Genomic DNA, 14,829 nt, shown 5'->3' with positions numbered 1-14,829 from the left:
AGTATGTGACAAATATATATAAAAAAACAACGTGTTGAAGCTATTGACGGCGACAAAGAAAAGACAGAAGAGAAACGTGGAGAGTGCAGTGATATTTTACGGGAAGCAGTCACGTTTATTACACCCTTACATTTACATACAATATTAAAAAGTTCTGCTTTTAGATCTCGCACAATGCCGTTTTCACAAAAATGGGCAATCCCGCATTTTTCATAACAATCTTGTCTTTACGTTTACTTACGCAATTACCGGCTGGAAAGGCTGTGATATTTTAGATTTCTTCCGTTAGTTTTCTGATAATAGTTTTCACAGCAAGAACAAAATAATCTTATTTTAAAACATACAGCAAAAAGAAATCCAACGCCCTTAAGTTAAAACTCCCTTACATTGGAAGCCTGGAGAGAACAAAACAGGGGTTCCTTTGTAACACGATTTCTTGAAAACCATTTTACACATTTGAATCAACTTTATGATAAATTGATTAGAAAGGATGAATCTTAACAGTAAAAGTTGTAACTTTTCCACTGCTACTATATTTTAGAAGATATTCGTTGTCAAATATCTCAATATTTGCATAAGGAACCAGCCTTTTCCGTGCCGAGCTTCTCGATGATGACGTCATGTATCCACGGACAACTGCGCATACGATCTGCGCCGCCGAACGAGCACCCCCTGATGATTGCCTCTGCAATTGAGCACACAACACTTGTACACCATACCTCTTGCACATTTAAGCATATTTACACGTCATGTAAACTCGATTACAGTTCCTAAATTTACATTACAATTCCATATTCACTAAAAAGGTCCAACAATGATTCCGAAGAAGCAAATCAGACATGGCGGTTATCTCGCCTCCAGTTGATGACGCTTAGTCACGTGACCGGAGCAAGCGATGAGGCTTTCAAATAGAGAAGGTAATGGTTGAGCCCACAACTGGGCAGAGGTTATCTCTGTCAGTGTCCCTTCATCAATTCCGTCTAACCATCACTCGTCTCCATCGTCACGATTAGCCAGAAGTGACAGAAAAGCCACGTTAAAAACAAATATACAAATAGAGGTAAATAAAACTATGCCCTGCACGATGCAACAGGCATGAAGACATTTTAAAGATAAACAATACATTTAGAGCAAAACACAATGTAAATAATTAAATATACTTACGTAAACAAAAATTATGGAAAAAAGGAAATACAGTTACTATTTAATTCATGCTTGTTTTGCTCCAGAAACAAAACGTGTTGGTCAATTAGGTAATAGAAAAATATTTCAGCAAAGTAACATTTTTCTGATTCAAAATAATTGTACTTCCTTTGCAATGTCATTTGCGAGAGGTTGAAAGTTTAATTGGAGGCAACTGAAAATGCGTTACGGCAGATGGTACAGTGGGATGCACAAGTATTGCTCGGCAAATTGTCCATCACCATGTTTAATCTCTTGTTTTGCGCAATGAGAGCTTCAAAGAATTGGAAAAAAGAAGCAAAACAAGCTGCTTGCAACCTCTACACTAGCGTACGTAAAAATACAGCCCTTAGAAACACGTAGGATGCAAGTGTAAAATCGATAAAAAATGTCATGAAAAATTTGCCGAGCAATACTTGTGCATCCCATTGTACCATTTGTCGTAATGCATTTTCAGTTTTCCATATCCATTAGAGCGTTAACAATTGTTAAAATTACAAAGCTAAGAATTAGGTGTAACTTTCAAACAAAAATAGCGCTTCGCAACAATGCCCAACAATAACATCTTTAATATCCGTTTCCAATGCAGAAAGTCACAAATCATAGACCTTGGTACCAAAACATGAATCTACCTCTGGCAGTGATTGTTTTTTATATTAAGAGTGCGAACAGGTCGTGTATTAGTAAATCAACATTTGGCTCGTTTAAAGATTGAGCCATCAACTTCCTGCCAATGCGGAGAAGCTAATCAAACACTTAATAATTTATTTTTTGAATGTTCCTTAAGACAACAATACCGCGACTCTCTATATAAAAACTTACAACATGCACAGGTACCATTTCCGATATCCTTATCTACACTAATATCTGAACCTCGCACTGCAGTTATTTGGAATCTTTATAGTTTCGCTAGAAAACATAGGTTTACTATTTAAATTTAAATTTCTCGTATCGGACAAACGGATTTCTTCAACCACGATGATTCACACTACAATTTAAAATAATAACCTCACAAAACTGTTATACCATAAGAACAGGAAGACATTAGTGTTTCGAAGAAAGTGAATGATATTCAACAACAGTTTTGAACATAGATATTAACAATAGAACCTGAACTCAGCAACTTTGGCTAGAAACTGCAAACGCGGTGTGAGGCATAAAAATAAAGAAGAAGAAGTTTCCAATGCTTTTGTTAGAATAAGGATTGACATTGTCGGCACGATAGAATTGATCAGCAACTGCAAGCTACGACGATTCAGGAATGAGGAGAATACGAAACGTTTTCGTAGCTATTTTCTGTTGGCTGCTGTTGACAATGGTTTTTACAATAGTTACGTGTGTCGTCCTTTTTCTCTACTTCGTGGAACTGTACAGGAAGATACGGTGGTCGCCAGTGAACCGTGTGGACTGTCAACGAACTCATTCCCTTGCAGTAGCTAGCGGATGGAAAAGTGCAAGAGTTAAAGACACAAGGTCTTTCGAGGTGCTGGCATCATCATTCATCGAGTGCAGTGCTTGTGCTAAACGACGTAGAGAGTTTTATGATAGAATGGAAAATAAGGTTTGGACCTTTCAAGACATGATTTCTGAAGAAAGTGTGGCTTCGTTAGAGCTTCAAATGGTAGCAAAGCCTCACGTGTCAGATACAACAGTGAAAACTAAAGAAGATATAGAAGAAGAAGTGTCTGAGTATTTAGATGATATAGTCAAGTCAGTGATATTGTCCGTTATCAAGTCACCAGCGGAATATCTTGCAGTAATGTATGATAAAAGGAAAGAAGTGGTTGAAAAGTCGACACAGAGTGATTATGGAAGGGAAGACGTGTTGCAGTCGAACTACAGGCGGAAAGAACTCGCGGAAAAGTCTACACAGAGCGAATATGGGGTGGAAGAGATAGAAGAGTTACCACCAGCGCGGATTCAAGATAGTGGAAAGTTGATGAACAAGTCCAAAGAGGGATCTGAAGAAATCCTTGCAGAGAGGGACTGTTACGCGGAGGAGAATAGATCTAGTGAAGATAAGGATGACCAAAAGAACTCGAAGCCAAAAGGAAAGTTAAAGAGAGCTTGGACATCTCTGAAGAACCTCAGGACGAAAGTTGAAAGGCCAGTTCGGACAGATCTCTACCAGCCGCTGATTGCGGACCACAGAATGTTTGAAGGAAGTCCCATGAAGAGGGCTACTTTTGAACAACCTGGAAGATACAGGGGATCATTTGCAAGAAGCAGCGACTGCGAACCATTCAGAAACTTGCAAAGGGGAGGAGTGAGGAAGAGATGGGCCACGTTAAATTTAATCAGCAAAAAGGGTAAATTGTAATTGTTTTTCATTTGGCTTCAATCTAAAGGTTACCTCTTCAGAAGTGAGAACGTTATACTCTTCGTATTCAAGTGTATACCTAAATCTTATTCCATTGAATAAATCAAAAGTAAGAATTTTAATGTCTTTGAGTTAGGGTTAAAAGTCCTTTTTCTGTCTTTAGATGTATTTTGTTAAAACTCTAGACAAATGTTTTACTCAAACTTTACGTCAAATATTGATTTTAATCCATGTTTATTTCTCTAAAACAATATAATTATCGAAACACTTTTATAATAGATTCAGTTGATATATATAATAACATGTTTATATAATTTGGCGTTCCAAATTCATTACACATTTCTACATTTTTCTGGATTTCTTCATTACATTTTGAATGCGTAACATCTATTTGTAACTCCACACAGATACATTTAGTCCAAAGTCTACAGTGCTGTAGCACTTTTTTGTACTGTAGTAGATAAAAACCAAGGTATATTGTTTTCCATTTTAAAGCTTTATTTATGTGCACATTACCCTTATTTATTGGTACGTACACTTACGCCCACATTGTGCTCGCGCGAATCAGTTAATTTTTTTTCTCTGATTCCTGGTAATATGTCTGCATTTATGTTGACCTTAGTACCTTTGAATTGTAATCAAGATGGCGGATTTCAAGTAGACCGTCATGTTGATCACATATCTTATCCCGTTTCCTCTCTTACCCTCGATTACCCAATAGTAGCAGAAAACGAAGTAAAACATATGAATCAATTATTTGATTTTTGTTATTTAGCGCCACTTTTTTTACTAATTTTGACTAATCGCGAAGATAAGGATGAGTTATGACACGATGAAATTGATGAAGGGACACTAACAAGATCACTCGTGCCCAGGCTGGGATTCGAACCCGGGGGTCCTGGGGTCGTAGCACGCTGTGCTAACCACTACGCAACGGCAGTCGGCTTAACGCATTTTCAATGCAACATTAACTCCAATATTTAAACTTCCTACACCGTTTAATAAATACTTGTTTGGATCACGTAAAATCAATGAAAATATTAAAATGTTATTTTAAAAATGATTCCTTGGACGCAACTAAACTAATCCAAACCCTCCCAAATCTATGGCAGACCCACACATCAGAAGGTATGGCACCGCTACTGTGATCCAGTGGCGCAACCAAAGGGGGCGCAGGGAACTTGCCCCTTCCAACTTCGACGGAAGTCAAATCTAGGGGGGGCAAGGAGGCAAACATTGACGACTAAGGGCACCTGCAAGGGGGGGGGGGCACAGAGGAGAATTGCCCTCTTGGATTTCATATTTTATGCAAATAAAAGTACATTTCGTAAAATTTTCTTGATCGCTTCGCTCGCATTACTTGCTTTTCTCAGTTTCGCCAAGTTCAGAGCCGTAGTTAGGTGGCGGCTCGAGTCAGCCACGGGCGCCAAATGATCTAAATGAATAAACGTTGTGGAAGAGAGAACGCCTTGACACTCCCGTGATATTATTTGTGCCCTATTAGGGGCAAATAGGGGTGCAAGGGGGTGCAAACATTGACGGCGAAGGACACTTGTAAGGGGGACGCAGAGGAGAAGTTGCTCCCTTCGATTTCAAATTCTATGCAAATTAAAATATATTTCGTAAAATTTCCTTGCTCGCTTCGCCCGCAAAACCTACTTTTCTCGGTTTCGTCAAGTTCAGAGCCTCAGCTAGGGCACAGCGGGGGAAGGCCATGGATGCCGAGCGATCTAAGTGAAAAGCGTTGTATAAGAGAGAATGCAATGGCGTTCAGTGAAATTATTTGTGCCCTATCAATATTGTTCCAAATTGCAAAAATTGGATCTACAAATTTTCTTGCTCCCTTCGCTCGCAATATGATTGTTTTCTGTAATGTCATGTATTTAAATAATATGTGTTGTATATATGTATTGAATAGACTTTCAAGACGTACACGATTAATGTTAGCATGTTGCATATATATATTTCCTTATTTTATGTCGCTCCATGCTGCATATGTGTAAGACATGAAAGTTATATATGTTATATGTACAAAAATTATTAACTACGGAATGCATTTATCATTCATTTTCTACCATTCAAAAATACAATACAAGTTTGTGTCCTTGTTTTCCATTATTAGCTAATGTGAACTTGACGGTGTTCAAAAAATATTTCAAGTAGTTTGTTCCAAACAAATGCTTTAGTAGTACCAACTTCTACCCCCTCTTTGCGTAATTTATGAAGATAATAACGTTTTAGGTACTACTACTATTACTACCACTAGTAATAATAATAATAACAATAATAATAATATTGTTATTATTGTTATTATTATTATTATTGTTGTTATTGTTGGTATGTTATCCTGGTACTTGCCCCCCAGACAAAAATCGTGGTTGCGCCTCTGCTGTGATCCTAACGCAATAAAGGATTTCGTACTGTGACCATGGCAGTCGAATAATCTACATATCCCTGACCTTCGATATGTCAAATGCAACTGAAGGTCAAACATGTGATTTGGTTTATCAGAAGACATAAAAAACACCAACTTCACTGTGCAAAAATGCTTTTTATTGGCGTGTCTGAGGTTTAAGTCGCAAGAATATGCTCACTGTTCAAATATCATGCTGGTCTATCGTGCAGGTTTTTGTTCTTGTTATTTAAGCAATGTTATAAAAACATTCATTCAAAACGAGCATTCTTTTAAGGTCTGCAAACAGGAAAAAGTCACTGGGGGCCAGATCTGGAGAATATGGTGGATGGGGAAGCAATTTTATTACGGTTGAATATCGCTAAACATTGCTCCGAATCATCAAAACGTTGTTGCTTTTGATCGATTGTGAGCACGCGCGGCACCCATTTTGCACACAGCTATCGCATGTTCAAATATTCGTGCACTAACGGTGGAAGCGGCCCCGGCGCACACCCAGCGTCGAATAACATGGGTACCTGGGGGAAACCCTGGGGGGTAAAGGCGGTCAGGGGCGTGATGCTGATCACATCACCCCCACTCACGACCGGATCAAGAAAGTGTGGGGCGTTACCCCCACACCCCTATACGCCTTCATGGCGTGGTGCTATGCATAGGGAAAAAAAATATGTCCAACAAGTTCCTTTGATATTTTTAAAGTCTCAGCTATCTCGATCAACTTCACTTTACGATCATTTAAAATTATTTTGTCGACTTTTTTGATGTTTTCGTCGGTAACAGCCTCTTTGGGACGTCGACTGTGTGCATCGTCTTCGATGCTCATTTCGCCTCGTTTAAATTTAGCAAACCACTTCTCAACGGTTGATTTCCTGGTGCAGAGTCCGAATAATGTTTATCAAGCCAAGCCTTGGCTTCAACAGTATTTTTTTCTCGCCAAAAAGCAATGCTTTATTAACACACGAAATTCTTTTTTATCCATTTTTTCACAATAACAAAAGCTGCTTCACTCACAATGCTATATCTCACGAACTAATTATCCGGCAGCTGTGAAATTTATACACGTATCTTTTGAAGGTTAGTACTAAGTAAAAATCACATGGATTTAATTCTAGTAACGCCATCTATGAGTCAGCCTACGAACTTTTCAGCCCAACTGTTATTTATTTTATTTCAGTTAGCAATCATTGATTGTGTGTTTGCAAGAAAATTTCCAGTAGAAAACAACTATAACTGAGTTGCTTTTTAAAATGAGTAATTGTAACTCATTTAGACTACTTTTAAAAAGTTACTTTCCAAACTCTGCTATGGGATGTAGCAACATTTAATCGATTTCATATAGTCCCTAGGAAGGGTCAAGGTGAGTTATTGTACCCCTGCTTCACTTTTCTTTTTCTTGTATTCCTTTCTCCCATTTCCTTCTCCACAGTGCTATCTAGAATTTTTGCCTTCCTGGCTTTGCTTACTCACTCTCTTGTCGGTTATGTCGACCACCTTCGTTTTCTCAATTATTCTCGCTTTCTCTCGAACTTCCTGACTCTCTCTCCTTCGTTTTTATGTGTACTTTCTTCTCTCTTTATATTTATTCCCATCTCTCTCTCTCTTTTATTACTTTCATGAGCCTTGCCGTCAAGGGTCATGGTTACTGAGCGAGTGAGGGTGTGAGAGAGAGAAGAGCAGAGGCTGAAAATGTATTCGCTACTCTAACAGCAAGTGTTATAAAACTGTTACGTAACGCACGTCTGTCGTTTCGCATTTGTAAACCTTCCGCCTACTTTTATTGACATGCTTTCAGTGACTTTTTAGCACCATCATTGTGACAAAGACTCACTGAAGAAGCAGATAACGACTCTTCATCGTGCAAAGGGGAACAATCTGTTACGTAAGATAAGTAGACAACGCTATAGGCACGACCACGACCTTCAAACCATTGAGAGAGAGAGAGAGAGACAGTCCAGGAACACGTACCGGTTCACGTGGTACACCCCTCCCTCGATGATCAAAACACTACATTGAAGATAGCTTTCACATTGTAGTAGTTTCGTGCCTGGCGTGCGGTTCTCTGCTTGTGTGCAATCAACGTGGACCATGAGGAGTGTCGTGTTGCTGTTGTTTGTTGCTTTTCTGGGATTGGTGTCCCCTGAGGATGTTCCAGTTGTTACAGTGGCCCAAGGAAAGTTGAAAGGGAAAGTGCTCAAGTCGTTCGGAGGAAGGGACTTCTTGGCGTACCAGGGAATCCCTTACGCGAAACCACCAATAAGAGAGCTCCGATTCAGGGTGAGTTGCAATCAAAAGGTTGGATACTGGCTTCCTTTCACTAGAGGTTCGATTTGATTTTTGATATTTAGCGTCGCTTTTCTTCCACTTTTGACTAATCGCGACGATGAGGATGATATGAAATTGATGAAGAGACACTCACAAAGAACACACATGTACAGGCGGCCGGGATTCGAACCCTTTGTAGAGATTAGGGAATTACTTTAAACGCCGTACCGTATTAATCATTATATTCACAGGGTTTGCAGAGGGCGCCAAATAATACGGACATCACAAAACTATTAAATGAACACCAGTGGAGGCTGGAGCGAGGTGCTGATTGCAACACCTTTATTATGGTTCATAACGAGAATATGCTGATCTGCGGTTAAGAGGATAGTGGTGATTGTAGAGTGGAAAAAATTTACTGGTTTAAATTCAGTAACGACAACACCTTCCTGTGTGTGGGAGGGGAGAGGGATGTCCGGGCCTGCAGAAGCCCCGTTTTGCAAGGGACACTAAAGTCCATGTAGATACTTTTCGACCATACTGTAGAATTGATTGTGTCCTAAATTTTTCCCTTTACAGTTACTTCAACACATAATCTTTCAAAAATTCATCGCTTGTTGCGGACGCTCGCAGACAGTTTTCTGAAGAGGGGAGGGGGTTGGTATACAGTTGAATTTGCGTCTTGGGATGGGATGAATATTGAAGTCCGCGTGACCACAAGCGTAGAGTTTGAGAACAGAAGGCAAGATAGATGAGGGAGTGCGAGTGGATATGGTTCCTCTTGACCACGTACTTCAGTCTAGCAACTTTTGTCACATTCATGGCTTTATCTTTAGGGAATGGGGGGGGGGGGGGAGAGGGATGTTCAGTTTTCAGTAGTCCGAAGATAGTAAAATAATTATCTGTAATATGGACATCACAATCATGATTATGTTTTTCACTAATGTTAAACTGGTTAATAATTACATTATTATGGCCTTTAAACAGTTTCGAATGAACAGTTCTAAATATTTCACAATCGACGTGCACTAATTATATTTTCAATGACAACATTATATCAAATCCTTAAAATTATATCTGTGGGTTTTATATTTTGAACAATTGGACGAATTATTGCCATGCCGATACAGTTATTCTTAAGATACGATATACGAGTAATATTATTGTGTATAAAGAATATAAGATAGTTCGTTATGTTCGTGGACCTATAAACCGTAAGTTCATTTTCAATATAGTGATTTGATCAAGTGTTGATGCGATTTTTCAGTTACTGCAAAATTGGTGTTTTTTTTACGAATTGAATAAATTGCTTTGTAAGACTTTTTAAAGCTCATCAATGCCTTTCTCCAATCAACGAACTGAGGAATTCTAAAGGGCTATAATATAATATCCCTTGCATTTTACAGAATTCCATTTCAATAATAGTTCCTACATTATTGTAATGATTGATTGACATGTCCGATATCGCATCATGCATGTGCAAACATACGATTCAAGGATGAAAATTAATCTAATGTAATCTAATATGACTCAAGGTATTCCGAAGAAATGAAGTGCGTGGCAGACTGCCAATTTTTGTACGAGCAGTTTTCTCCTCGAGTTAAATTCAGCAGTTATATTATCGACATATTGACAGTTTATGTAAACATACAATTGACAAGGTGTGTTCATTGGCGTAGCCATGGATGGGCTCATCTGTCCCTGTCCATGCCGAAATTTTGCCAAAATACACTGCTCTTCAATGACATATTTATCGGAACAAAAATAGCAGTTTTTATGGAGTTGATATTTGAAGATGGCATTACCTTTTCTTGATTGATTGATTTGCTTTATTTTACTTCGCTTTTTGTGCCACTTTTGGCTAATTTGCGAAGATGGGAATGAGTGATGATATGGTGAAATTGATGAATGAACATTTGCAAACATCCATGCCCAGGCCGGGATTCGAACCCGAGACCCCTGACTTTTCTTGATTGACTCTGTTTTTATGTACAGTCAACGGCAAAGATAATGGCAGGCAAATTGTCCACCGCTATTTTAATTATTTTTTTATTCTACATCCTGTGTTGTTTTAAGGAATGAAACTATGTTGGTTCGAAGCAGACATTGTTCTCTGCTATTTGACGTTATTATTTCAAGTCATTGTCATCACAATGTGTAATACAGACCGAATTAAAAAGGTGGTGGGCAATTCGCCTACTGTTTCTTTCCCCGTTGGGTGTACACAGGATACACAGGATTTTTCCGAGGGAGGGGCAAGTAAGTTATTTTTTTACCAATGGAGAGGGGAGGGGTGCAAACGAGGTCGAAAACACTCCTTTAGTTTGATGCAGTGACGTCGTTAGAGGGGGGGGGCCCTTGCCCCACCAGTTGTGGTTCTGGGACCCCCAAACAAAATTTTGATAGATTAAAAATTAATCTAAATTAATAATTTGTATATAATTTTCCGGTAAATTTGTAGCGGAGCTCGAAACACTGCGTGGGGAGCAAACTTGTTATTCCGAAGAAAATCTTCAGAATCGGATGTAGGACACCAAAATTTCCACCATTTGGAAGCTTTGGTTACTTACCGGTTTGTAACCAAGGTCATATAATCTGCCTGCCTTGATGTTATTACCCTTGCCCTAAGTTTCTAGAAACCAGGGAACCATACATTTTTTGCAAATGTCCCTTCCCTTGCAGATGGAATCAAAGAATCAGCCGAGCGGTCAATAGTAAGGAGTAGAACATCACATTGATTTCTCCAACATGTTCTTGCAAGTTCGGGCCTCCCCGATGGCGCAGTGGTAGCGTCACCGGCTTGTAATCAAGGGGTCCCGGGTTTGATACCCGGTGGAAGTACATAGTTGTTCGGATCCCACTTTAAAATGTAGGCCAGTCTCGATTAGGCTTACTGTGCATGAAGTGGACTTAAAACACGAAATCAATGTTCTTGCAAGTTATCTCGTATCGGGTTGCTTGTATCTTCTTCGCTTTGCCATAAATCATGGGCGTCGGGAGGGGGGGGGGTCGAACGGGTCGGTGGACCCCCTGGAAATTGACATCGTTTGTTTAAAGATACAATAAACTCGAAAGTTTGTTACTCTTATTGTTACGAACAGAAATAAAGTTCATTTAGTTAGTATTCGAACAGAATAATCAAAGTAAAAATGCATTGGATCGAAAACATTGAGTGAAAAATACAGGAACAAGGTTATATTCTACCATCTCATCCAAAACACAAATGGTTTCACAGTTTTCAAAGTTCTAATAATTACAGTTGTAGGTGAGAGGTCACACAACAAACTTTATGAAAAAAATCCCCCTAACATTTAAAACCTGTTCTTGAACGAGCGAGACGTGCAAAGGTTAATATCAAAATGCATTCAGATACTAACTGCAACCCATTTATATAATAATAATAATTATTATTATTTCGAATAAATTTTATTTTTGTTAGTTTATAATATTTATTATTGTATAATAACACTTATAATCATTGTAATAATACTTATTATTTATCTACTATTCAATTTTTATCATTTGCCCGACTCCCCTGCAAAACTTTCTGGCGACGCCCATGCTCCAAATATAAGCCTTTCTAATAAGTATCAAATTTTACTTGCTACTGGAATTAATTTGCCTTCCTGAAAATTGTTTAATTGTAATTTTTATTTGACCACATATATATTGCATATACTTCGTTGTATTTTTATATGCATGTGCACTGTGTCTAAACATATAAAATTATATGCGATACATATTATATATATATATATAAGCTTTAGATTCTGGTAATAATTTCATAGGAACAGATTTCAGATTTGCTCTCCCCCCACAAACTGATTAACCTACTACGTCCCTTGTTTGATGTTGTCATGTCACAACGCCCTTGTAATAATTAAAATAAATTACTCTGACTGAAATTATATTGTATGAGTGAAATAATTTTAGGTTGACATTCATTCAAATATATTATTTAAAAAATCAATAAATTCATGTTACCGCGCTTACCACCGTTAAACTAACTTTTCTCGTGCATTATTTTAAATATAATTTTAGCTTTAATATATGGGAAATCGCTCGTTATATATTATGCAAGCTATTAAAACAAGTTTTTAATCCCGAATTTAATTGAATTATTTGAAGAACAAAGACTGGTTTATGTACGCCACTGATCGTTCGCCATGGCACCGCTGGAAACAACGTTGGCGGGAGAAAACGGCTTGTTTCTTTCTGTTGCTGTGCGGCGCTTGGCAGAGGCAGTATTGCTATATGAAGGGAAATTTCCCTTGGTCCAATTTTCGGTGAAAGGGGAAATTTTATGAAAAATTTCAAAATTGCCGGAACACTTGAAGTTGTCGGACTCTTTTGTTTTACTTGCTGCCTGAATTTGTGTTTTATTTCTATTATATCTAATTCATCTAGATGGAGTGTATAATAATTATATACAGTAAATAAGAATTGTTGTGGTAAACAAGGTCAAATTTTCAGGATACGCCCTGCATATTTTATGCATATTCTGTGAAAAATATCACGAAAATCATACATTTTATGCTCTTTGAGTCTTAAGCGTTTGGTAACATCCTGACAAGGTATATTTTATGAATTCAGTAATTTTCAGTTGATATACATAGAAGCTACTATCTTTCCTTAACAATTTACCAACACACGTTTATAAATAGATGGTTGGGGCCGCACCCCACGCAAATTGTAGCTACGCCTCTGGGTGTGTGAAACAACAATAAGTAACACTGTGGAGGAAGACGTTAGACGAGTTCGTTATTTTGTCTTTGTTGACTAGTTTTCTGACACCTTGTTTGATTTTGCGCCCGCAGGCTAAAGTGTACGTACCTGTACTGCTTCATGTGCAAATGATAATAATATCTGTTTTTGCAGTCTTGCAAGACTACCTTCTGGTGATACAAGCTGCTGAGGAAATCACTTCATAGGAAGCGCATTTCGCAAGCCTCAAATATTGTTGAGAAGCTGACGCCTTTTGGAGGCCTGTCCTTGACCATTGCGTGTTGCTCATGTGAATGCAGATTGAAGAGAATTAACTTTCTATTTTCGTATGGTTTGCACAGGGCCAGATTTAAGCGTGGGGACGTTCGAATTTGGGGCGGCACTGACCTTTGCCATCCAGGCGCTTCCTTTCGCTTGTTTTGCTTCAATTTGTAAAGGTAAAAATGACCCAGGCGATTTTGAAATATATTTGTTGACGATTTCCAATGAGTGCCTGAGGACAGTACGTTTCCAGTGAATTCTTCCGAGTGAAAGACCTTGAGTCAGCTGTGAGACTTCGTTAGTTCCGCTGGCAGGGTGTAGAAACATTGCCTGGGTAAATTTTACCCACACGCATGCTCTTTCGTTTCAGTTTGGTATTTCAACATGTTCTTTTCCCATTGTTATGAATCCGGCCTCCGCGGCGGAGTGGTTAGCACAGTGTGCTTCGACGCTAGGCGGGTTCGGAACCAGTCCCAGTCATCTTGTGAATGCGGTTTCATTTCTTGCTCTCTGATTGGCTGCTAGAAAGTTACGGTGCTGTGACTGTGAGAATATCTTGTTTGCGCTGTACGTTAGGTTAGGTTAGGTTAAGTTAGATTAGATTAGAAAGCAGCAAATTTGCGCTAAAAATAGGAAATAAGACATTCTCACAATCACAGCACCGTAACTTTCCAACAGCCAATCAGAGAGCAAGAAATGAAACCGCATTCACAAGTTGACTGGAAAAAAAAATCGCGTCCAGGCCTGGGCGTTCTTTTTGAAAGTGCCCCTTCATGAAGTTCATCATATCATCACTCATCATCATCATCTTCGTGTTAGCCAAAAGCGACAGAAAAAGAGAAGTAAAATAAGCCAAATCAATCGATCATTTTTATCAACTGCGTAACGCAAGAAAATGTTCAAACTTAATAAAATTAGTTTAATCAGTAAAGTTTACTGAAACTAATTTTATTACGTTTGGACAAAAGGTATTGTTATTAACATGCTATAAAACAATTATACTGTATTTCGTACTAAAGAGTGAATTGTCCTTGTAGGTAATATTTAACCAGCTCGCGTCTTTGAGTCCTGGCGGAGAGCGCACCTTTTACAGTCTTTTTTTCTTATTCTTATCAAATTGCGTAATCAGATGAAAATGATTGAGCTTTATAAAATTAGTTTCATCAGTCAACGTATTATTATTTACATGCTTTAAAATTATAAGTCGGACTTAAGAAGCAGTTTTGCTTCCAGCTGATAATTTTTAAATCCGGGGCAATTGACGCCCTGGGTAAGATTGCCACTGGGTGATGGATGTCCCATAAAATCTAGGATGTCTAGCAACCCTGAGCACTGAATTTTAATGAAGTCTCCTGCTAAGTCTCCACATACAGTGCAAATATTGCACTTATTTGTGTTTTAATAGTACTTTACCTGTAAGGTGTTCAAATTTATATTAAAACATAATAACACACTTCCTTTTGCAGGCTCCACAGCCTTCTGAACCATGGGATGGAATAAGAGATGCAACAAAAGAAGGCCCAGTTTGCCCTCAAGCACATATGATGAAGAAAGTTTATGAGGGAAAGGAAGATTGCCTCTTTATTAATGTATATAAACCAAGAGTAAGTAATAGTTCGTTTAGTTTGTGAATAAATTGTCTATATTTTATGTAGAAAATGAAACT

General features: G+C 38.3%; 1 protein-coding gene across 2 annotated transcripts in view; it reads left to right on the top strand.

The window, feature by feature from the left end:
- Positions 1 to 14,829, top strand: part of LOC145978924 (carboxylic ester hydrolase-like) — a 61,115-nt gene that overhangs the window by 25,770 nt on the left and 20,516 nt on the right. Inside the window, exons 1-2 of one of the 2 annotated variants that reach the window (XM_083111910.1) lie at positions 7,845 to 8,189; positions 14,630 to 14,767. In XM_083111910.1, the coding sequence (XP_082968036.1) occupies positions 8,001 to 8,189; positions 14,630 to 14,767 (327 nt within the window). In that variant the 5' untranslated portion in view covers positions 7,845 to 8,000. Of the gene's footprint in view, positions 1 to 7,844; positions 8,190 to 14,629; positions 14,768 to 14,829 lie in introns of those variants that run through there. The other variant, XM_083111911.1, reaches the window with a different exon arrangement.

This window comes from Lepisma saccharinum, chromosome 25 (genome assembly GCF_977018435.1).
Source record: "Lepisma saccharinum chromosome 25, izLepSacc3.1, whole genome shotgun sequence".
Taxonomy (NCBI): Eukaryota; Metazoa; Arthropoda; class Insecta; order Zygentoma; family Lepismatidae; genus Lepisma; species Lepisma saccharinum.
The sequence above is the reverse complement of the archived record's forward strand: the minus strand, read 5'-3'. Positions and strand labels throughout refer to the sequence as shown.